The sequence below is a fragment of the Sinohyriopsis cumingii genome, chromosome 2 (genome assembly GCF_028554795.1).
Source record: "Sinohyriopsis cumingii isolate HCF-2022 chromosome 2, ASM2855479v2, whole genome shotgun sequence".
NCBI classification, from domain to species: domain Eukaryota; kingdom Metazoa; phylum Mollusca; class Bivalvia; order Unionida; family Unionidae; genus Sinohyriopsis; species Sinohyriopsis cumingii.
Genome location: NC_142962.1, coordinates 51,727,701 through 51,754,303, shown reverse-complemented (window position 1 = coordinate 51,754,303; position 26,603 = coordinate 51,727,701). Strand labels below are relative to the sequence as shown.

At 34.9% G+C, this 26,603-nt stretch overlaps 1 protein-coding gene across 1 annotated transcript in view; it reads left to right on the top strand.

The window, feature by feature from the left end:
- LOC149804846 (tubulin epsilon and delta complex protein 1-like) overlaps window positions 1–26,603 on the top strand; it is a 47,463-nt gene that overhangs the window by 5,230 nt on the left and 15,630 nt on the right. The window contains exons 2-6 of the mRNA XM_089945223.1: window positions 4,274–4,373; window positions 6,258–6,463; window positions 13,888–14,055; window positions 23,164–23,262; window positions 24,527–24,613. Coding sequence (XP_089801349.1) covers window positions 4,274–4,373; window positions 6,258–6,463; window positions 13,888–14,055; window positions 23,164–23,262; window positions 24,527–24,613 — 660 coding nt within the window. The remainder of the gene's footprint in view (window positions 1–4,273; window positions 4,374–6,257; window positions 6,464–13,887; window positions 14,056–23,163; window positions 23,263–24,526; window positions 24,614–26,603) is intronic.

The window sequence follows — 26,603 nt, the reverse complement described above, 5'->3', positions numbered from 1 at the left end:
CTGGTTCAATGCACACCTATCAAGGATGGAACCACAAATCGAGGAGAAACGAAAAGCCTTCATAGCTTACAAAAAATGCCCTAATGAACGGACGCTTGCTGCTCTCAGAAGTGCCCGAAGTAACACCCAACGCATTGCTAGACAGTGTGCGAACGAGTACTGGCAACAACTGTGTGAAGGGATCCAGCGCAGTGCCGAGTCCGGACACATCCAAGGCATGTACAGTGGCATCAAGAAGGCTCTAGGCCCTACAGTGAAAGGGGTCGCTCCCCTGAAATCCCTGACGGGAGAGAAGATCACAGACCGTGGGCAACAGATGGCCAGATGGGTGGAGCACTACTCAGAACTATACTCCAGAGAAACGTCAGTCACTGATGCAGCCCTCAGCAGCATAAAGAATCTGCCCACCATGGAAGAGCTCAACAAAGTGCCAACCTTAGAGGAGCTCAGCAAAGCAATCGACTGCCTTCCAAACGACAAAGCACCAGGTAGTGACAGCATCCCGCCTGAAGCTATCAAACGTGGAAAACCAGCATTGATTAAACCACTGCACAAGCTACTTTGCCGCTGCTGGGAGGAAGGAGTAGTCCCCCAAGACATGCGTGATGCCACAATTGTGACCCTTTACAAAAACAAGGGCGACCGCAGTGACTGTAATAATTACAGAGGGATCTCGCTCTTGAGTATTGTTGGTAAAGTGTACGCCCGCATCATACTCAACAGGCTGCAGTTGCTGGCAGACCGTGTGTACCCGGAATCACAGTGCGGCTTCAGAGCAGGCAGGTCGACGACAGACATGATCTTCTCCCTACGACAACTCCAAGAGAAGAGCAGAGAGCAAGGTCAACCACTCTACATGATGTTCATCGACCTCACCAAGGCCTTTGACTTGGTCAGCAGGAAGGGCCTTTTTGAACTTCTGAGTAAGATCGGTTGCCCCCCAAAACTCCTCAGCATGATAATCTCTTTCCATGCAGATATGAAGGGAACAGTCCTGTATGATGGATCATCCTCAACTTCCTTCCCAATTAACAGTGGTGTGAAGCAGGGCTGCGTGCTGGCACCAACACTTTTTGGGATCTTCTTCTCCCTGCTCCTGTCCTACGCCTTCGACACGTCCACGGATGGCATATATCTACACACCAGGTCTGATGGGAGCCTGTTCAACCTGGCACGACTGCGCTCAAAGACCAAAGTGAGAGCTGTGCTCATCAGGGAGATGCTTTTTGCAGATGACGCAGCTCTTGTGGCCCACACCGAGGAAGCCCTCCAGAGACTGGGAGACCGTTTTGCTGTTGCCTGCACGCACTTTGGTCTCACAATCAGCTTGGAAAAAACAAATGTCAGCGTGCAAGATACCACCATTGCCCCTTCAATCAAAATCAACGGTGTCACCCTGGAAGCAGTCAACAACTTTACCTACCTAGGGTCAACCATCAGCAACACTCTCTCGATTGATATGGAGCTGGACAGAAGGCTTGGAAAGGCAAACACCATCATGGCTCGATTAACAAAGAGGGTTTGGGAAAACAACGCGCTGACAGAGCACACCAAGGTCCGAGTCTACCAGGCCTGCGTTCTCAGCACCCTTCTATATGGAAGTGAGACGTGGAGTACCTACATGAGGCAAGAACGCCGGCTCAACTCCTTCCATATACGGTGCCTAAAACGCATCCTGAAAATCAGCTGGCAAGACCGTGTTCCACACAGCGAGATCCTGCAGCGTGCAAGTACCCCCAGCATGTACTCCCTGCTAATTAAACACCGCCTTCGATGGCTGGGTCACGTCCGACGCATGGAGGATGGAAGGCTGCCAAAGGACATCTTATATGGACAGCTGGCCACTGGCATGAGAAGAGTCGGACGCCCCTCACTCCATTTCAAAGATGTGTGCAAGAGGGACATGAAGGCATGCAACATTTCACCCGATGGCTGGGAAGAGCTGGCTGAGGACCGAGGCACCTGGAGACTGGTGGTAAACAATGGCATATCAGTTGCTGATGCGAGGAGAGGCCAGTTGGTGGCAGAGAAACGTAAGAGAAAGAAGAACGCAACAGCAACCACAGTAATGCAGACTTCCCAGTATGTCTGCACCAACTGCAGTAGGGACTGTCACTCACGTATAGGCCTGCATAGCCACAGCAGACGTTGCCAACAGAGACAGGCAACACCCCAAGGGCGCTATTCGCATGGTCTTTCGAGACCGAGTCGCCAATGATGATGATGATGATGATGAAACTTCATTAATGACCTTATGACTTTTGTTGGAATTAGCTTTTCAACGAGCATGTAAATACAAAGCTTCATTCCTGTTTGAGATAACCTTAATACTCCATAGTGCAGATTTATTCTATTTTCAAGTGAACTGATAAATACCCACTTAACAATTTTGATATTTTTTTTTTAACATAGGGTAATATGCATTATGCTTTCATGTTCATTCCTTAGTTGTTTTTCACATAAAACATGTACACTTTCAGAAAAATAAAATCCTTTGCATAATTTGTCTTCATTGTGTCTTAATGGTTAATCTCACTCACAGGTAGATGTAAAAGGGGCCAGTGTTTTGCATTAACTCCTGTGAGCCTGGGAAGAAACTGGAGTGAAGAGCCTGGATGGTTGGGTAGGGTAGTGGTCAGCCTATAAGGTACCAGGAGTCAGTCCTCCATAATCACTAATAAAAATGGAAAACACTTCCTTGTTAGGTCAGACTAGTCCCCCCACCCCACCTCAGACTGAAACTGAGGAACAACTACAAGCAGATATTAGGGGATCCAGGTTGCAGAGTACATCTAGGGTGCTCACCTTTACAGATCACTGACATCTCATCTCAGTCCATGTGGATTCGAGTCTTGGGTTTAGCCAATGTGGATATGTGAGCAAGCATGTCAGTAGCTTTCCCAGGGTCGTGTTTTGTCAGGTTCATCCTCCCCCATTTATGCTGGCTGTCATGTATAGCTTATAATATGCTTAAAACCGTCATTAAACCTACAACAACAACAACTGAAGCAAGGAGATATTATAATGTGTCTATTTATTCATTGTAATACATAAAGGCATTATGATTCCTATTGCATATTGGTTTTATGGCATTGAGTGCACTAACAGGCCTCAACCTACTTTACATGTAGGTAATACTCTAGCAGTGCATGGTGAGACAATAGAGATGTATGAGGAAGTAGTTTGAATGACTGCTGATGAAACTAAAAGGAATGAAATTTCAGTTTAAATATTTCTTAATACTAAAGCTCTACAGAAAATAGATATTTAGGGAAGCAATTTGAGTGACAATAGAGCTAATGGGAATTGAATTTCTTTTTAGGCATTCTTTACAAATAAAGTAAAGTTTGGTAGAGCATGGATAAAGCAGTACAGGAACTTACACTAAAGAGTTGTGCAATTACCACTGAGACCTCTGCAATTGGGCTTGCTACTTGTGATGAGCCAGCACCATGACCAGTTCCAGCCCTGTGGCCTGTTTTGACACCAAGTTTTAATATCAAGAAGCCTGTTCCACAGGATAACTTGGACAGTTTTATAGACAAACTGTTTAAAAATGAGCAGTGAAAGCAAATCCAGCTGAACATTGTGATGGCATTAACATAAAGAAATGTTAGTCCAAGAAATGCAGGAAATTAGCAGTTTTTGTAAAGCAAGGTATTAGCACAGCAACTGTAAAAGACTATCATGTCCCATGCCAGAAAAGCACTTTTTCCCCAGATCATACATTTATGCAAATTGCAGGTAATCCTTTAACATAAACTAAAGATATAAGCTTTCCATACAAAAGTAGTGAGGAAGTACATAACAAGATAGAATTATTTAAAATTACTTAAGTACCTTAGACAAAGATGCCTCTGACAAAAAATGATAAAATGGTCTATGCTTGGTCTGTAGCCTTGTGTTTATTTATTATTTCTTTATATAAAAGATCATTGCTTCATAGCTTTAGTCATTATTTACATCCATAAATGCAAAACATTACAACCTTTGATAATTTTCAGGTTGTTCCTCTCTGGAGGTTGTTGTTTGAACTGATCTACGCTTTCCATACAAAAGTAGTGAGGAAGTACATAACAAGATAGAATTATTTAAAATTACTTAAGTACCTTAGACAAAGATGCCTCTGACAAAAAATGATAAAATGGTCTATGCTTGGTCTGTAGCCTTGTTTTTATTTATTATTTCTTTATATAAAAGATCATTGCTTCATAGCTTTAGTCATTATTTACATCCATAAATGCAAAACATTACAACCTTTGATAATTTTCAGGTTGTTCCTCTCTGGAGGTTGTTGTTTGAACTGATCTACTTCCTTGAAAATGGTACAATTGATGATGTTGTTATTCGTGCCTTCTCACAGCTGACCACAGGTATGAAGGATTAAGCTCTATGTGATCTTTTCTTACCTTTATACAGGTGATAGCTTTCAGTAATTGTATGCGTCTGTGTGCACATAAATGCATGGATCAGTTTATGGATTGATTAATCAGTGTCTGTTTATCAGTGATGTCATTAATGTTAGAATGGTGCAAGGAAAAATATTGCCGTATCTCTTGAAATTATGACAGTACATTTGAAAAAAGAATGAAAAAAATGTCAGCTAATATGGAACAATATATATATGTTCATTCACAAGTTTGATGGGAAATGTTACATAAGTTTTCAGTACACAAGCTTTGTAAATATATGAAATGAAATTTGATGTTTGTTTTTAACACTGGTATTTAAGAAATATTTGACAAGCTCATGTTCATGGCAAGTGAGACATAGCAATCACTTTTCTGATGGCAGTGGCAGCATCAGCAGTTTTACAAGGTTATGGTTGAAATTCTTCATTTGCTTATATTTTCCTAAATTCCTGATAATGTTCTAAATGAAAATGGTGCTGATTCTACATTTAATATGGCCACTATGGCATCCATCTTGAAAATTTAAACCCCAGTGTTTGTGACTTTTGTTCAGGAGGAGCAGCAGTAACATTTGTTAGCACTACTCCTTTGTGGAAAGTCATATGAACATGAGCTTTTCACCAGAATTCTTACGACATCTAGTTGGTCCTAAATGAACATGGTTCCACTATTATATCCAATATGGCCATCACGGTAGCCATTTTGGAAATCTTATTTCTACCCCATCTGAATGGATGGTAATATTAACAGAGATTTCTTAATGTGTCTGGTTTATCCTAAATGAAAATCGTGCTGATCTGTTATCCTCTGTGGCTGCCTTAGCAGGCATTTTGAAACTCTTTATTACTATTCCTTCAGAATGAAAGTAATATGGTCATGGGGTTCTCAGCAGAAGCCTTCTTATGATGTTTGGTTGGTCCTGACTAAAAATGGTGCTGCTGGCACATCTAAAATGGTCACCAGAATGGCTATCAAGAAAATCTTGTTATTGCTATTCCTTCTGAAGGATGGCCATATCAGAATGGGTTTATTACTGAATTACTAGTTATGATGGGTAGTTCGTCCTAAATGAAAATGGTGCTGTTCAGACATCCAGTATGACGATCACAGTCACCATCTTAAAATCTTCTTGTGACTGAATGTCATATCAGCATGGGATTTTCACTGAATAACTTATAATGTCTGATTGGTCGTAAATGAAACTGTTGCCAATCAGACTTCCAGTGGCCATCTTGGAAATCTTTTTGCTACTTCTACTACATGGCTGTCATATCAGGATTCTGCTTTCACCAATGGCTTCTTATGATGTCTAGTTGGTCCTAATGAAAATGGCGCCAGTCTGATATCCAGTAGGGCCATTATAGCAGCCATTTTGAAAATGTTATGTTACTGCTCCAAAACAGAAAGTTATATCAGCATAAGGTTTGTACCAGAAGACTTCCTATAATAGCTTGTTGGGTCTAAATGAAAATGATGCCGATTTGACATCCAGTATGTGCACCCCAGCAGCTAATTCAAAACTCCTGTTAAAGACTATCACAGTTAGTTTCAACACTCTGTGGTGTAAATTAAGATATTCTTTTCAGCTAGTTGTAATGGAGTGTCAATCACTTTGGTGAATTCTTGTTTTCATTGGGTACATGCAAGAAAATAAGTATAACCACTTCGAAATTCATCTTACTAATGCACCTTCTTGGGTAGATTTTAAAGTACAGAAAAACATCATACATTGCCAGATTATTTAACTTTCACACTTGAGATTTGAGTAAGTTTTGTCTTGTTTTATAATTACCATACAATTTTATAATTACCATACAAGTTTATAATTACCATACAATTTTGCAGAGGAGATGGCAATATATGTGAAACAGAAGATGCAGAACTATGGGTTCCTGTCTCGTTGTTTCTCATTGCTGCCAAATGACATGTTGACGGGGAGTCGTGAACTCCTTCTGGCGCTGGCCTGGCTTCTCTGTACAAAAAACATCATCGAAAAGTTTATGGAGAAATGTTCATCTCCTATTGATGATGATATATATGACTTCCAAAGGGTAAGCAAGTGCATCTTTTTCATATGCTGTTTAAAAAAATTAATGTATTTAAATACATTATATTTAAGTAATATTTTGTTATATCATTGTTTGCTATATTTACTACTGGCTTAGCTAGGCATATACATATACACACATATGTAACATAGAACAGAAAAAAAATACCATGTTTTAAATTTATTGGATATTCCCCTCACTCCCACCTGCACAACAGTGTATACATCAGAAAATTGCCAAGCTGCACCCTGCTATTGACTACATGTTCCTACAGGCATACACACATGTTGAAATCTACAGTCTGTTTTACATCAAGCAATATTTGCAATCATTTTTCTCACTAGATGATGTTTCATAAAAGTGCTTTTTGTACTGATCCTGAATTTTTTAGTTTTCCTTTAACACATTAACCCCTGGAGGTTTTTGTCGTTTTCGCCTGAAATTCGAGTAGGAAATGCATTTTGAAAGCTATTTCTGAATAGATCCGAAAACACCAAATCCCAGGTGATCTTTCAATAACATACTGCCTAGTTGTGTTAGAAACATTGTTTTTCATTGGCTATTTGGCTCACACATGAGCAGAAGGGTAAAAGTTGGAGTTCCTTTGTTTTTTTGTTGTTTTTTTTTTTTTGCTTAACGGAGCCATTACTTTTGTATCAAGACCACTCTTTATTTCAAATGCCCTTCTTGTCCTACTTTTTGCAAAGGTTCATCTGTCTGTTTGCAGTTCGTACCGGTTTGCCTTAGATCTGAGACCAAAAAGTCTAAAATCAGGACACAAAATCGGATTCCAACTGCAGGCTAATTTTGGGTAGAAAAAAATTGGGTCCAAAAAATGAGATTTTCCCTCTGTATCTTGTAGTGGAACTAGATATTCCAGATTATTTGGTATCATTGTAGAGCTACATCTGTCTACCTTTCTATAATACCACCCACTTTAGTGTATCATGCATGACCATGATGCTAAAGAGCTCGGCAGTAGGCTACTACTTCCTGCCACGTTAACTCGTCGCTAGGGGTTAATGTGTTAAAACCTATTTATTAAATTTATGCTTTAGATAAGATTTGTAACAAGTAAGCAGCATATTTAAATAATGAATTAACAAACATAATAAGGTAAAAATGGATGGTGTTGTCAGTTTAAGGCAATGAAAATAGCTGTCACACTCTACAAATAGTGATTACTCATTGTGATGTACCCAAAGACTTGATGCGGAGAATATGCATTGTTAGTACAGCAAATAAATTTAATGATATCAAGTTTAAAGCATGTTTGTAGGTTAATATCTTTGTTGTTTTAATTTCCAGTAAAGGAAATTTGGTTGACATTTATTTGTGATAAAGCAATCAAAAACTTCAATCTGCAGAGTTTTCTTGTTCTTAATGTCTCACATTTATTATACTAACAGGTTTTCTCTGGTAACCTCATTTTGAATAGTTAGTTTGGTATTTTTGCCTTTCATTTCATTAGAAATACAGGTAATGAAGTTCCATAATTAATTCTTGAAACACTCAAAGTGGTTTGGCTTTTTTAGGGCTATCATTGCTATATTTAGAGTTGCTTTGTTGAATTCTTATTCAAGAAGTTTTGAGGGAAAATATTAATTATTAGATTTGAAGAGATGTAGATCATTTTGGTGATCTTTAACATTATAAAATAATTTAGATATTAGAACTGGCTTTAGTCAGCAGAGTGTGTACTACATCGTTATAATATGCGTTATGATGCTAAATATCAATAATTGAGACTTGCTGATTTTTAATCAATTTATTTTCCTAATCATTTGCTCAAACGGAATAAGCAAAATTATATCTTCCACAGTTTATAAGCTTGCCAAGAGTTTATGGAAATTATAGTATGGTAATTACATCTCACACTGAGTAAGCAAAACTATATCTTCCACAGTTTATGAGCTTGCCAAGAGTTTATGGAAATTATAGTATGGTAATTACATCTCAAACAGAGTAAGCAAAATTGTATCTTCCACAGTTTATGAGCTTGCCAAGAGTTTATGGAAATTATAGTATGGTAATTACATCAGTTAGAGCCAGTACACACTTATCACCAGTACTCAGTGAACAGACCTGTCTAGTTTTGCAAACAGTAAGCACCAGAAATTAAGCTAGAATTCATATTGTTAAACATTATCCTGAAAGTGTTATTTATTGGCAAGCAAGGATATGATGCATTCAAGTTTACTGAGACCATTTCTGACCAGCATTGAACTTGCTAGCTGAATCAGTACACTGACAATATATATATTAATTGTCTGGAAAATTAGTTAGGAAGGGTGATAATTTTCATTAGTACACAAGCTATTCACCATACAGACAGTCAGAATACTACTTGATATATAGGTCATTGACAGTACAGCACAGCTCACAGTTTTTCAAAACCCCACAAATTGCAGTGGGGATAAAGAGAGATGGGGGGGGGGGGAGAGGATTAAGAAAAAACCCACCACCATCTCTCTGTGTGCCCTGACAGAGTCACCACAGTGGATCACAGAGAATAGCTATGCACACCACGCTTGCTCCTAGAGTTGTAGGGAATGCCCGTCATGGAGTGGATATGGTCTTGATAAAGTGGGCACAGTTTACTATGTATGACCCCAGCAAGCATACTCTAAAGATATTCATGGAGAGATAGAGCAAGAGAGATATGCACCAATTTATCTACATGATTATGTCTTTGTCAGAAATTTGCTTACATTCTGATACTGAATAAAACATGATAATTTGGCTGATTATACATATTTATTAGTTGTAATAAAAATAATGTAATAGACATAATGTAAATCAGTATTTAGATTTAGTAGCCCCAGTCATTTTTCTGATATTGAAATAACTGCAAACACTTGATTTCTTCATATAGACTTGTTTAACAGCATTCCAAAACAGTTTAATTTTTTTTTAAATATCTCTATTCGATAAAAAGTTATGCAACTTTTAAGTTCCAAAATATTTTCAAATTTCTAGAATTGTGTCTTATATAAATGTATTCAGATTATGTGGCAGTCATGGAATCAAAGTAAAATGTTCTTTCCATAAAAAAAACGTTATAACTTTCTTTTTGTTGATATCCTGATAGCATTTTTCCTGCTGAATTCATTGCTCTCATTAAATCTGTTGTCTGATTTCAGTACTTCATTAATAAATGAAAAGCATATAAACACTTCACAACTTTTATGACATTTAACTTATTACAAAATGTATCACATTAGCAATAGTTCATATGTATGTAAAACAACTTTGAAAACAAAAAAAATGCAATGTTTATTCATAATTGTCATTGAAACAATGTTGCAAGACCTAATTTCATGAATAGGATTCAAGTTGGTTTCATCTTCTAAATCCTGTGATGTTATATTTAGTTCCTTGCAAAATGGACCAGAAAATGCTGCAATCTTTCACTTAGAACTAACGTTTCAATATCATATATCTGTTTGTTTTGTATTTTGAAAACATTATTGATCCTATCAAATGTTATTCAGTGCACTGGGAATTTAAGAACCCACTTTAAGTGTGCATGTAGTTACTTTGCTACATCCATCAAAGTATTTTACAAAAAAGTGTCCTACCAAAACTGATAGTGATGCGATTTTTTAATCATTATTTCATTGTCTCATTACAAAATTTAAACAAATGCAATAACATATTGAATATAAGGTTGAACATATTTTAAAACCGATGACTTTTTGTCAGTTCGGATATTTACAGCATTGACAACTTGAGTCTATTTATAGTGGACAAAAATCTACTTTTTGCATGTTCATTTTGCAACTGTATACTGTCTAACCATAGAACAAGCGTTAATACGATAAAAACTATTTTTAAAAAAAAAATCATTTTAGCATGTTCTTCTTGTACACCAATTTGTACGAAATTAATATTAAGTTTAGTTTTGGAACATCACTTGTGGAAAGGTTAACATCATTATCAGCTGTTAGAAAATTCAGTATGGCAGACAGTGTCAGCATGAGGAGATTCAAAAATGTTTTACAAATTCAATTCTTGTTGCAGTTTGTTTATAAATGTTTCCAATAGATAAATTTGGTAGCAAAATAAAGCTTGGAATATGTCGATTTAGATGATCTGTGATGCATTTATTTAAATTGCCAAACTTTTGGTCAAATGTGTGTAAAGTTTGAGGGATTATTTCTTTGTGTAGGAATATCATAGGAGCTTGTTACAACCACTGACCGAATTGTTTACATCTCCTCTAATTGGAATGAAAATTTCATGAATATTCATGAAGTTTTAATGACCCACATTTTGTAACAAAGAAGAGAGGTGTCACGTGACCATGGCATGATCAGCACTTATTACCAATGACGCATGAAATCTGTTACTTTCTGTGATTATAAAGTAATAATTCCATTAATATAGTGTCAAATATAAAAAGAAAACATGCCCATTATAGCTAATTTTTTTAGCTTTTACAATATATAAAATGTGTTGCAATCAGATGACATGTATTGATGTTGCAATGAAAATTCTACAGTTGGTCAACAGTTTCATCAGATTTCCAGGTAAATTGTTATCTGGGGTTGCTATATTAATACTACATTTTGCACAATGAATCTTATGATTCCTTTTTTCAATACTATATCATCAGAATGTGCAGATGCATTTATTGCCTTATATTTGTTGCAGTTTACACAAAAAACTTTGTTAATTATCATATGAAAGTGATTGGTATTACAATCCCAGCAGTGAAAAGAAAAAGAATGAAAGATAAACATCAGAACTTTTTACAACGAAATCACGTTAATAGCTGACTGAAGTGAAACAGAATTTCACAAGTTCTGATGCTTACCCAATGCATGAATTCTCATTAACATAATAGTTTTTATATAGAGAGGGAAGTAACATTTGAGATAGTATAGTTCTTGTCGTTGCTGCATGAATGTATGCAAACAGAACTTTTCCTCAACAGGCATGGAGTCAATTACAGGTGGTCAATTACAATTATGATTTTGATTACAGGTTATTTGGCCCTGATAATTACAATTACATTACACTTTATTTGGAAACCATGATTAAGATTATGATTACAGAGGGATGATTATGATTGTGATAGCTTCTTATTTATTTATCCTTTTCTTGTTTGGGCAGATTTCATACTTTGTATAACTGAAAAACAAACAATTTTAAATGTATGTAAATGTCTACTGACAATTATTAAATACAAATTAGCATGCCAAATGAGCACTACTTAGCACTTTACCTCAGATTCACATCAACAGTTTTAGTTGTTACTGTTACATTTATTAGAAGTCTACTTAACTTTTAACTTATACCTGATGATCAAGTTGCTAATTGAACATGAATTTCTGAATTAATGAATGGTCACCTAAACTTATAAAACACAGTATAATTTTAGAAATATTAGCTTGTATATTGGCCACCTAAAATTGCCTATTCCTTATTGTAATTGTCAACATTCATGGTCTTTTGTTTATGGAAACTTTTATTAATCTTACAATTATTAAGAATATAATTAGTGATATTTTGGTTGTAATCATGATTACACTATGTGATTACACTGCCAATTAAGTACAGTTATGATTATAACTTTACAGTTTCTGAAATTAATGATTACAATTACATTTACAGCTCACACTGTAATTGATTACAATCAGTTACAATTAAAATTATAATTGGCCACATGCCTGATCCTAAAAGCTAACTGATCATGTACTGTTCTGACAATACAGAGACAGTGATGAAGTTAGGTTCATTCTCATATTGAATTTTTATGTTGTGAAGAAAAGATGATGTTTTGTGGACTAAATAACAGATCTTTGGACACAGTCACTTCAAAAAAGAATATTAATCTCAAAGATATTGTGTGCGTGTTAATGGCTATATGTGCACATAAAATTCCTCTCTTTTTCACTCACTTCCTTTACCGGTTTCTACATCTGGTGGAATCTTCTACTTATAAGAAACAATAACTATTAGTAGATCTATAGAGAGAAATAATATAACACTAGTTTCTGATAAAGTAAACATGACACAGTCAAAGATTAATTATCAAGCTAAACTGGATATTGTCAAGTTTTATAGACAAAGTCTAACTGCTTGCAAAATTCTTTGAATTCTTGAGGATCGTGGATTTGGAATCACATGGGCAGCTGAAAAATGCCATATCATGGAGTAATAAAATGAACAATTTTGACATAGATACACTTACCAAATGATAAATGTATGCTATGATTCAGTGTACTGATCATGACAATCAGATCATTAAAGATGTATTGAGTAACAATGCTACCAGTGTCAGTACTGATGTCAAATGGGCTCTGACTATTTGGCACTTATATTATCATGCCTCTGTGAAACTAGTCATATGTTATGCAGGGTTTATTAATACACAACCATGATACTGCCAACTAATTTAGAGATGTGCAGGTTGAAATGTACTGAATTCTGCAACAGTCTCCTAGCAACAAATGATGCACTGAAATGAAAATCAGATACTATCTGTTTTGATTAGTTTTACAAGTTCTTTTTTTTTTGGCATTGATTTTTCTTTCACAGGAATCAAACATTGGAACAGCATGTTGGTTATAAAGTATGATTCAAGAAGATGATTGAACACAATAATAAAAATATAAAATAACAACTGTTCACTTCAACCTGAATACATTGTTTATTGTCATTGTAATGGCAAAGAAATCGAACCAGCAGAAGAGTTGCTATTTTGCTTTTAGCTAATCAGTTTGTGTATGAAATTAATGTCAGTGGCAAGGAAACAAACTGTGTTGATATCTTCTGTTGTGCGAGGTTATTAGTAAGCATAAGTTTAAAAGGTATGTGTGAACCTACATGTATCTAGGATGACTTTTTGTTACCATTTGTGAAAGAAAAAATGATAATTAATACAAAATAGTACTATTTAAATTAAAGATGGAATACCTAAATAATGCTCTCTCTGACACACACACACACACACACATTTTCATATATTACATGCTGGCTAACTTCTAAGCCAAATAGTGGAAGTTATTTAGAAGTTTATAGCTAAACATGGACGTTTGCATAGAAAAAAGATTCCATTCTTTATCAAAAAGCATATGGTATAAGGCATAATTGAACGTTAATTCAGAGCAACCTGTTATTATAAGATATTAATGAATACATTGTAAAGTCATGATTACAATAAACTCAAAGAGGTTTTCTACTTTAAATTATTAGGAAATTGTTGACTCTTCAACTAACATTGGTCTAATATAGTTTTTGAAAATGGACATTGAAAAAATGTTACAAATCAAATTCAAGCAAAAGTTGTTTTACTATATGTCATTTTTGGTCTGTGTAGAAGACATGATTTTCTTTTATAGAACTTTAGATTCCTATTACATGTATTTACAAAGATAAGACAATGGATTATATTGTATTTGTTATCACTGTGTATACAGGATGGTCTGGATGAATCAGCAAATTCCTCGCAGTTGTCTCATTCTCTGACTGGTAAGCTGACAGCTGTACAGAAGGTGCAGCAGTTGCAGCAGCTAAATGGAAAACTGAGGCTCAGTCTGCGCCAGTTCTATGCCTTACAGAGTGAAAGAACCAGGATTCAACATAGGGTTAGTATGACTTGATGAAAGAGAATGCTATATCCATGTCCAAAAGCATGTCAAAAGTTTCACATTCTTCATGCCCCAACTGTAGCATATTTTGTTGCTTTACCTTCATAATTACATATGTCCATCCCCAATCCATTTTAGCGTGATGGAACAAAACTATTAAACAACGAGCCATGAAGTTTGATATACATTATTGTGGCCATAATTAGATGATCCGATTAGATTTTCAACCCATTAGAGCAATTGTCAACTTCTTTTCCACAGATTGAACTTGTGTGACCAGACCTTCCTTGCCTGATTGAACAAAGCCTGCTTGATGCAGAACAGTAAAATTTGATAGGCACATTTGTAATCATTTATAGATCTTATTAGATTTTCAGACCATTACTTTTTTTTTATCTCAGCACATTTTGAGCAAAGCCTACTTAAGGTAGACAAAAGAAATTTGGAAGACATTTGTTTTATGTATTGTAGATGGCCAAATTAGATTTTCAGGCCATTACAGCACTTTTCCAATTTTACACAAATTATTAAACAGTTTAGAACTTAAAATTGTTGACAAAAACACCTTCTTACCACAACATAGCGAAAGTTCTTGAATCGGGCAAATTAAATTTGGTATGCATCATTATGACTTCATATAAAAATGACCTGATTAGGGCTGTTCCAGTAAAATATTTACCCCCGGGGGGAAGGCACTTTCAAATTCAACCAACCCACAACAGAAGCAATTAAAAAAAAATTATGAGCCACCATCAGATATTTTCATTGAAAAACACTGCCCCCTACAGAAGCATATTTTTGTAACATAATTTCTGGCTATGGGTTAGTAGGCAGTAGAAGTGATTTTAATATTGGGTTGGGGACAGAAGCGATTTAAATAACAGTTGGCTGGAGGTAATCTACTGAATTCTTATAGATCATATAATCTACTGCATATTTTTATTTGCAATCATTCATTATAATCAATCTTTTGTCCTTTTGTTTGTTTGTCTGTCAGCCATGTATGTCTCTGATACTGTGAAATCACAAATTTTCATGGTGGCTTATTATTTGTAGATGTCATTGATCAGTCCCTTAATACCTACTAATTGGGAGCCCCAAGTGGACGAGTGGTCTAAAGCGCTTTCCATTACAGATCACTGTCATCTCACCTCTGTCTGCGTGGGTTTTAGTCTCGGATTCAGCCAGTGTTGGTATGAGAAAGCTTGCCAGTAGCTTCTCGTGGGTCGGTGGTTGTTTCCGGGTTTTTTCCAGGTTCTTCCTCCACCATTAATACTGGCCACCATATATAGCCTATTGTGTGCTGAAAAATGGCATTAAACCCTACAACAACATAATACCTACTAATTTAACGTCCATGAATACAGATTTTATAATAGGGTTTCTATTCTAATACAGAATCATGAATTTGTTTCCTTACTAGCCTGTGGGTTTACTAAAGTGATCACTATGGTTTTCTATTTTTCTTTGTTCTCAGGCATGCTGCTTTTGATTAGAATAATACATGTAGTTGTCATGCTGGCCAAGCTGAATGTCAGATCAGTACCATTTTCATTTAGAATCAAGTAGACAGCATAAAAGGGTTTTAGTGAAAATTCCATGTTGATATGACCATCTATTAGGTGTAACAAGATTTTCAAAATGGCCACTGTGGCAGCCATACATGTTTAAGTGGAAGTATTTTCATTTAGAACCAACTAGACATCACACCAAGTCTCTGTTTATAAGATATGATTTTCAAGATGGCTGCTGTGGTGGCCATATTTTATTTAGGACTATCTAGACAATGGAATGAATGTCTGTGTAAAGCTTAACGGCAATTCTCCAAGTGAAGAAGTAGCAATAACAAACTTGTGCTAATAGATGGACTGATGTTTGAAAAGGGACTAAAAACAACAGACAATCCTAAAAGCGTTTATGATCTATGACCAATAAAGCTAAAAATGTTTCTGGGTTTGATTCAAGGAAAATTACAGGCCAATTTCTGTTCTCCCTACATTATATAAAAACTTTCAGAAACTGATTGCTTAAATGGTGCTCTCCATTTTCATACTTTGCACAGGGTTTAATTGCTAAAGAAAAAGAATTTCCCAGGTTTTCCTCAACGTTTAACCTGGCTATTTAGATAAGACATTGTATAAGGTATATTTATAAAAGCATTTAATTCCATTTATTTTGGTTTATGATTGATGGGTGTAATTTGGTTGATTCAATGGAAATTAAGCATGGTGCTACCCAAGGGTGAACTTTAGAACAATTACTTTTTCTTTTTTCATAAATGACCTTCCTATATGGACAGAGCACACAAACATTGACTTATTTGCAAATGATCCTAGTATAACAGTTTCAGGTGGTAATTGTTGTAGAAGCTCTGTAAGATTTTGAAATGCTTGTCAACAAATGTAAATGGTCTCTGAAGGCACTACTTGTCTACAAATGTATAAACTGTCAAAAGGCACTACTTGTCGACAAATGTATAAACTGTCAAAAAGCACTAGTTGACAGATGTATAAACTGTCAAAAGGCACTACTTGTCTACAAATGTATAAACTGTTAAAAGTCACTACTTGTCTACAAATATATATACTGTCAAGAGGTACTACTTGTCTACAAACATATAAACAGTCAAAAGGCACTACTTGTCTACAAATGTATAAACTGTTAAAAGGTGATAGTTGTCTATATATGCATAAACTGTCAAAAGGCACTACCTGTCTACAAATGTACAAACTGTTAAAAGTCACTACCTGTCTACAAATGTATAAACTGTCAAAATGACTATATGTCTACAAATGCATAAACTGTCAAAAGGCACTACCTGTCTACAAATGTATAAACTGCATTATGCCAGAATATGAGAACTATTTGATAAACATTATGGCCACATTTGTTTTATGGTCAACCTCATTGGCCATTTGAAACTTCCAAAACCGAATACTTAACAATTTAGATGTAGTTTTAAATATTTTTGAACAAGGATGTGGACTTCTTTGCCTATATAAATTAGATCAGTCATTTCTATTGAAAGCTTTATAAAAAATGTAAAACAATTAGAACTTGATTTTGACTCGTTTCTTGATAAAATATTTTTGTTTTAAATTCCTGTGCTCATTAATTTATATTTCTTTTACACCTGATATGTTCTGAGTAATGATAAGATATAACACTTAAAGGTAAAGACAAAACACTTCAATTGATACTCCACTCAATAGCGACTTTTCATTTTCCCTCACAGGTTAAGTAGTAAGATTTATGGATAGAGATTTGTTACAAAGTAGGTAAGGATTAAGGGAGACTAGATACATTTGTATTTGAATTGAGTTACCCTTGTTAAATATAAAAAAATGATTACTCCCTAACTAGATCATTATTTCAAAAACTTAAATGTACTGTAGTTAAATCTTGTATTGCTTAAAATGTATGGCCAGATGCTATGATTCCTTGTTATTATTTCTTTCAATAAATGTTTTATTAAACTTATTATACATGATTTGTCAGGAAAAAACCTATTAATGCCTATAGAAGTGATGCATCTGCCTACTTCTACACTATATCATTTCTTGTAAGAACATATATTTCAGTTACCGATGTCTTATTTTTATGCTTGTTGCAAGACTAATATAAAGTTTTAAAAAAACATAAGAAATATAGCAAGTCAAATACTTTTTTTAATCTTTAATTAGATTTTAAAAAATGGATGAAAGTCAAGGAATCATTTTTCCCAGAGTACTCGTAAAATAAATGTCATTGCAGTTAACTGTATTGTCAACAGCATCGTCATCATCACTGATGGCCTAGCAGTTACATTCTGCACTTTCAATCCAGTTGTCACAGGTTCTATCTCCCACTTCTAGTCTTTCCTCTGAGACTTATACCTGTGGCCTGAGGGGCTTTCATGGCAGTGGTATAAGATGCTTGTCTTGTGATACGGATCTGAGGGGCTTCCATGGCTGAGTGGTACAAGATGCTTGTCATGTAATTACTTGCCTCCAATGTGTAAATTAGAAAGTTGTCAGTTACTTGTGGAAGGTCAGTGGTTCTACATAAGTGGTGTTTGGTGCCTCAAAAGTACTTGGATTTTCTTCAGCAGTAAAACTGGCTGCCATTTAAAGATTCACTTCATCTGAAAATGGTGTAAAGGCCATAATGATCTACCGAAACCAGAGATCTCATGTCTAAATGACTTCAGCTGTTGGAGATAAACGTCAAATCAACAGAGGCTCCATATGCCCAAGTGTACTAAGGTGCTTGCTTTTACATCACTTGCACATCTCACAGAGTGAGTTTGTCACAGATCAACCAGTTTGGGTTGGTGGTCTTTTTGGGGTTCTTCCTCCACCTAATATATGGTTTTTAAAAAAATTAAAAAACAAACCAAACCAAACTAAATCAACCAACTAATCAACTGTGGCAACAGCAGCAAAGGTACTAGTCCATCATCTTTGCCACAGCTGTATGAGTTTATAAATTCTGACACTAGTAATTTTTTTAGACCTTTGAATATTATCAATTATGCCTTTTTGACAGTTACCAAAAAATCATCATCAGTTGGTACAAATGGATTTTTCATGGTGAGCTTATGAGATGGAGAAGTCTTAAGCAATCCTACATCACACGCTGCTGAAAAGTTTACATTTTTGTTCACTTAAAGTTTCTCTAACAATGACCATTATTCCAACTAGAACTGTTATAACTTATTCAAGCTGTATTCACCGATATCTGGAGATATGCATCTGTAATAAATATTTGTAACAAAGTGTGAGAATGCATCACTGTTTTTCAATGATGCATTTGAATTGAGCAACAACCAGAATCAACAAACCAAGAAATACAATTATTCACATCTCACAGGCAGAAGTATCATAATCTGCCACATTTGTCAATTTTTTTCTCCAACCATACTGATTCAGTGGACATAATCACCAGAATTGACAGAACAGGACTAGAACAGATATAACCAGAAGGTTAAAATCGATTTGATACATCTTTTAAGTAGCTAAATTCACATTGGTTTAGTTAGCTGTACATCCTTTATTGTTTTCCCTTTGATGTAATTTCTTACTGAAGCTGAGAAAATAATGTTACACACATAAAAAAAGAGGCACACTTCTACTCATTATTGTTTTTATTATACTTCTCCATTCTAGCCTGTTCTTATGATCTTGTCCCCCCCCACATACTGTTTGTCTTGTTTATGATATATATCTAAATTTGTCACTTACTTTTACTAATTGTCTGTGAATATGCATATCAATGTGTAATGCAACAGGGAGACTAAATCCAAGATTGAAAACCTCAACATGTGTGGATGTATTCTGCTTGGATTCCATGTTTCTGCACAAAACTCAAGAATTCAGGACTCGTCGTATTAATTCAGTTCCCACTGTAAACCTGTGCAAACACCATGATATTAAAATTCAATAACTTAAAATTTTGAGTGCTCATGATCAAATTTGTATCAATATAGACACATCTATGACGACAGCTTTTGTGAAAAGAAAACCGTAACAGCTGCACCATTTTCTGGACCTACACAAATTTGAAATGTGTGCTTTCATTGTTTCACCAAAGAGTCAGCTGCTGATTTCAGTAACGAGTCTTCCAAACTCAGGTCTGTAAAGGGACGGAAGTTATGTTAATAAAACAATGACCCTCACTTTTTTCAGTTACAAGTAGGACAAGCTTTCAAACGATACTTTTTACTAAAATCTTACTTTTTACTAAAATCTTACTTTCATTATCAACCAATCAGGGACAGTCAAACCGATGTATACTCTATTTCATCTTCACTGATATATAGTATGGTTCTCGTTCTTTCATATCTGTAGTAATGTGAGTCCTTCAACAACTCTCAATGTTTGTAAGCCTTTTTCAACCATGCTGACTGGACACACTGTAAGATAATGTTCAAGTAACATAAATACTATGGGATAACCAGAGACCAATAAAATCAAATCAAATAGTCACGTTATCTCCCCTGCTGGGATGCTGCCAGGATTTCAGGATTTAATCTCAGTTGTGTGCATGTGATCTCCAAAGAGGAAGTCATGGCGGGAGGAAAAGCCATTGTTAAATATCTCCCTAACACTTAAATATCTGTCACTCTTTCTTACTGTTCCACTCTGTTAAGGCTGTACTGAAAGCAGAATATTCAAAGAGATGTCATATCTAGTTGCATAGTGATTATTACTGTGATGTCATTAGGCATGGTCATGTGGTTGTGGTGGAGTCTTGGTTGGGATAGCAGAAAGACCATAGGCTTACTCCATATTTGACAGCTAATTACAATGTTGTCAAAAGAATTAAAAATTTTCTAACAGTTCAGTTGAACTCAGATTATAAACTTGATTCATAGTCATTTAACAGGTTCTAATATTGATGTGTTTATTTGGAGCCATGTTCCTCCATCAATTCAAGATTTGAATATACCAAAGGTGAAATTAGTACAGTTGCATCCTAACTTACTATCGTGGCTACTCAAAATGTTATTTAATGTGCGACTTTAATGCCAGAACTCATTGCTTCAGTGATTTTTGGGTGTAAAAAATGATTTTCTTCTCAAACAACTCAATTGGGTACAGATTACATTGTTTTTTTTAATGATACTGTGAGAATTCTTGATGTGTAGAAATTGCACAAGAAACGAACAACATCAGATCAGAAAATTAATACCACTGGGAAAATACTGATAGGAATATGCAGAAATAATATTATTATTTAAATGGAATATGTGGTGACAATACGAGTGCTGGTTCTACAACTTTGCAAAATACATCTTGTACAATTATTCTGTAATATGGCAATAATTTCTGCACACATGAAGTTGACCCACTTTTTACATTAGTCCCTAGCTAATTAATAGTTTTAGATTTTACAACAAAACTAAGCACATTTCACCTTTTGACAATGCATGATCACAAATATTGAGATTGCAAGAAAATAGAAGTTACAATTTTATTAAAAGTACTGGTACCAGTAAAACTAAAGGAGATGGTAAAAAAGAATCAAAATGAACAGATTAGTAGTGTAGTAAAGTATCCATATAACAGAATAACATCAAATGTTTTGTCATCAATTTCATCATTAGTTAATGACACTGCTTCAAAATGTTGTATGCTAGATAATAGTAATCCAATTTGTAATACAAATACCAAATGATGGTTTGGAACTAAGTGCCAAATGAACCAATCACATTTATTTTAACAGCCATTAATGTCGAACTGAAGTATCCAGCTATCTGGATGTTGCATCAAGCACTGCGAGACTGCTACTGGCAACGCGAATTAATTCGCGAAATGCACTTTTAAAGTTAAAAGTTTATTAAAAATTGCATACTGCACATAGCACATGTTTTATATCCGCGACATTGACGCAATTTGCGGAACACGTATCACTGCTATAAAAGTATGCGAATTTGTACAAATTACTGCATTCGTGTGTACTGGCATCATTTTCTAACCCAATGTTTTATTCACATTAGACCACTAGGAGGGGTTAAATGCGATTTTGAATATATATTCGTTTTTTTTCTTCTGACAACCCCACCAGCAACTTCTCATTTTGTTAACACAGCCCACAACAGAAGTGATTTTCCTAACCAACCTTCCACTGTCAGGATCAAAATAGTTTGAAACACAACCTCCTTCAGAAGTTTTTTTGAAGTGCCATCCTGGGGGGGGGGGGATATATGTTTTACTGGAACAGCCCTTAGATGTTTATGCCATTACAACTGCAATTTACATGTTTAAAAAAATTTTAAACTTAGATTCAGTGGTGGCATATGTGTTTACAGTTTTATAGACAAATCTAGATTATTTTGTCTTCAGTGGGGCATACATATTTTACATTCACAAATCTATTTGGATCGTAATAGTTTTGGCAGTGTTGGTGACCACAGCTGTCATTCGATTTGCTTTGTTATGTTTGAAGTTATTTTTACATTATAGTTTTGGATTTCTTCAAAAGTATATTTGAAGTACTAATTTGTACATTACATCTTTGAATTTTGCTCTTATACTTTTGAAGTCATGTTGTACATTATATCTTTGAATTTTACTGTTATATATTTGAAGTCATTTGTTGTTCATTACGTCTTTGGATTTTTGCTTTAAAATGTTTGTATTTAATTGTTTTGCATTACAGCTTTGTTTAAATGAGAAGAAATATTCAGCTGAATTATTTCTCCAGCTTAATTGTTTAAAGTTTTTCATTTGCGTACATGTGACATTACCCTGATCATCAGAGACTTCTTGATTCAGACTCTAACACTATCCCCCTGCATCAAGGTGAGAAGAACTGGAAATACCCACTAAATACCCACTAAATACCCACTAAACTAATTGAGAACTGGAAACTCTCCCAGAAATATTGTAGAAATCTCCCTGAAATATAATATAAATCTCTCTGAAATGTAATAGAAACCTTCCTGATATGTAATATCTGATATAAATCTCTCTGAAATGTAATAGAAACCTTCCTGATATGTAATATCTGATATAAATCTCTCTGAAATGTAATAGAAACCTTCCTGATATGTAATATCTGATATAAATCTCTCTGAAATGTAATAGAAACCTTCCTGATATGTAATATCTGATATAAATCAGAAGTATCATAAATATGTATTTCACTAGACAAGGCTATTGTGTTCTCTGTTACACATATGAATCTTGAAATGAATGGGAGAGTAAATTATTTATTCACAGGAATTGGATTTTGAAAGACAATTTTTAAGAGTACCCTTTATGCAACATTGGGCCAAGATGTTGTTGATGAGTCTCTGTTAGGGGGATGCAAGTATTTCAAATAATTTGGATTTATAACAGGAGGGGGGAGACAAATTCTGACTTGTGTAGTTGGGAATTTAACCCAGATCATCTGTCTCTCAGTTTGGCAAACATACCACAGAACAAAAAGGTTTGGACCAGCTTGGCAGAAAACAAACTTTTGGCAAGTGTGCAGCTAAATGGTCAAAGGCGTTAATAGCGACATAAAAGTCATGGAATGAAAACTAGAAGAAATTATATTTCTTTTGATGAAGAGAAATTTCTTTATTGATTTTGTGCCAGTTAGTGATGCTGTGACTATTATTTTTGTTTTATTTAGATCCACGAAAGCACACAAGGAGTGTCCCTGTCTGGAGACAAAAAACATCTATCAGTGATGGAAGTGTATCTGCTTAGAAATCCAGAACATCTCAAGAAGGTACTGTGAAGTCATCATTATTCATGCAGTGCCAATTTTCTTGGATTTGATGATTACTACTAACCATACATTTTAAAACCCAGTGAACAATGATCATTTATGAAAATAAACTACAGTACTACCATATTTACCCTATATGTTGGGACACCGTATTTGTTGGGACACCATAACTTAATTTTAAAAGTAATTTTTTCTGCACTGTATGTTCTGGGACACATCATTTTTTTCGAGTTGTAAGTTGTGGGACACCTTTTAAATCATTCGAAAATTACATGTCGGAAATTGCACTCCAGCTGAAATTTTATTTTTAAAAATATAAAACTGTATACTTGAGATAAAACTCTTTAATCCACTGCAGCACCATCTCATCATCACAACCCTTCTCCTGCACACGTATGATCTATTCTTTTGGTACATGAATATCTCTTTTTTTTGTAGCTTTCTCATACCGTGAAATTTTTTTAGAGGCAACATACCACCTGAAGCGGAAACTGCGAGAACAAAAGTCAGATTTTTTTCAAATCTGCACTAGTCTTGCTAATTCTCACACTTTTGATGCCCATCTTATCGTCAGTCCATCTAGGAATGCGATCAAAGTACACTAGAGTTTCATCCATGTTAATGATCATATTGTCAGTGAAATGATCTGTTTCTCTTCTGGCCTTCACGAATTCATCACATGATTTTATTTTCTCCCAATCTTCTGGATGATGCTGGGTCATTGATGTTCACGCACAAAGCACTATATTGTGTAACTTTAAAAACTGTTCCATTGTTTCACTTTATTTTCAAAATATTCGTGAATAGTGGTGAAAAGGAACCAAAGTTAGCTTTCATATCTTGGCCATCTTTGTATATTCAAAGCTAAAAAATAAAAAATCAGTACACTTAAAAGAATCCATAGTCGGCTTACGATGTCAGCTTGCTTTGCAATAAAATAACCTTTGTATTCTCTTTCTTCAAAAGCTTTTCCTTATTTAAAATCAAATAGAATACCATTTAGTTTTGGGGCCCAGTATTCAATATAGTTGTATTAAGAAATCTTAGGAGATATGTGCCCTAAACCTTGTATGAAAGGACTATGGATTTATTTTAAAATAACTTTTACAAAAAATTAGTTTGCTTCATGAAAGAAAAGGTAAAACTAAAAATTTGTTTGCTTAGTGAAAGAAAAGGTAGAACTTAACATAGTCGCCATTAAACATTCATAAATTCATAAATCCAAGATCCATTAATTTTGGAACTGCTAACTATACCTTTCCAGATTCTTCGGCTTCTGGAGAAGGACAATGAACGGTTGCAGAACCTGTTGCAGTGGAAAGAGCAAGAAGACGTCTTTTGGAAATGGATGGTAATTAAAGTTCGAAATATGACAATAATATATGCTTCGCTTAGTTGCAGATATTTGCCAGAGCATGATGAAAGAGTGAGCCTGATGGTTCAAAAGTCTTTTTGGAGCACTCAGGCAAATATTTGCAGGGTTTTTTTTGTGTCATTGTTTCTATATAATGAGCAGATAGATAAACCAAATACACAGAGAAAAGATATTTCAAACACAAAATTCTGAGGTTTGATTACTGCAAACATCACAAAAGTGCATTGAGCCAAACCAAGCACAACCCGTCGTTAGCACGCAGGTCAAAAGCCTGCTTACAAAAGTGCACACTGACAAAAGCATCCAAGACAAAAGCACACAAGGCATAAATTATAAAAGTTATTATGTCAAATAAATAAGCAAATATTCACTTTTTAAAAAATGTTTGATATTATTAATAAGAGTTTCAGTGTATTGTTTTTATCACTGTTCAAAAAGCAATGTTATGAGCATAGTCAAGACAAACAAACAAGGCAAAACAATTATAAAAATTAATGATTTTCATTTTCTTTTGTCTATCATTTTTCAAGTTGCAACATTATATGCGATTCTGCGCAGATAAAGATATGATTTTTTTAAGTTTTACAAAATAAATTTAGTATTTATAGTTTTCTAGGCTTATACTGCGTAAATATGCACCTTGCTGTCTGCTCAGTGAAAACAGTGATTGAAACCATTACTTTATTTCTACTTAATATTAAAAGTGTACACACTTTGATGACTGCTCACTGGATACAGTGATTCAAACTATTAGTTTATTTTATTCGAAATGAGACATTTATCAATCAGAGTCATAATAAGATTAGACGCTAATAGTTTATGTTGCTGGCTTTTGACAGCACACATTTAACAGGCATATTTCGCTGCACGCTTTTGTCTTCATGCATTTGTCGGCGCTCTTTTGACCTGCACGCTTACGACGGGGTGCCAGGCAGGTCGTATAAGAATGGAAAGTCATGCTGTGTTGCCTGATTTGCCTATTCTCCTGAGCAGCTCACAGAAAGAATGTGTTGGTGTTGGCACAGAGATAAAGAAATTCCAGTGGAAAAGTGCATTAGTTTCTTATGTAAAGCTGTGCCAAGCAGAAGGCAGATTAATATGGTCCAGGATTTGGAATTTTTTGTTTTAGTCTGAACCTCGTATTGAACATTTTTCTCACCCATTCGTTCATCAAGGAGATACGAAATAATAATTTCTGTATTTTCATTCATTACATTATTAATTGACTTTAGTGACATGGAAATCATTTCTTCATATAATGATTTTTGTAGCTTCCACAGACATAAGATGCTTGAGTTGAGTGTTCAAATGGTAGTCTGCCACTTATCAGGCTCAGCCAATGTCAGTTTACTTTTAAAAGGGTAGTCTTGACAGTTACCAGGCTCACCCAGCATCAGTTAGTGATTTCCAACTTTCAGTTTCTCTCTTTTGATTCTGACTGAGCCCTTAATAATTGGATTGGAAGAAGTTAAAGTTTACTTTGAAATCAAATTTTTCATGAAATATCTTACATATTGTACAATCATCAATTCAGTACATGAAGATGAAAAATATCGTTGGTGTTGAGTAGAGAAGAATCATTAAAAACAAGTACTGAGCATAAGTATTTCACTATATTGACCTTTGAGATTACAAGGCAAATAGCTGAAAATAACTTCAATATAGGGATAATATTTGACTTGCTGTAAGTGTTCACAAACAAAATAGTTTGAGCCCGAGTGTTCAAAGTCCTTTCTTTGTGCTTGGCAAACATTAGCACACAGCCAAACATGTGTAATAATTAATATCATGTGATTATTCACTGATTACATAGATTGCATACCATTAACCAATAAAAAGAGGTATAACCACATTCAAACCTAGTATTTGAGTAGCATTAGATGTTCCGGTGTGAGAGTACAGCTGATTTCACAGTTTTGGAGATGTTTGTTTCTCAAAGTTTGGAGTAAATTCTCATAACAATCAT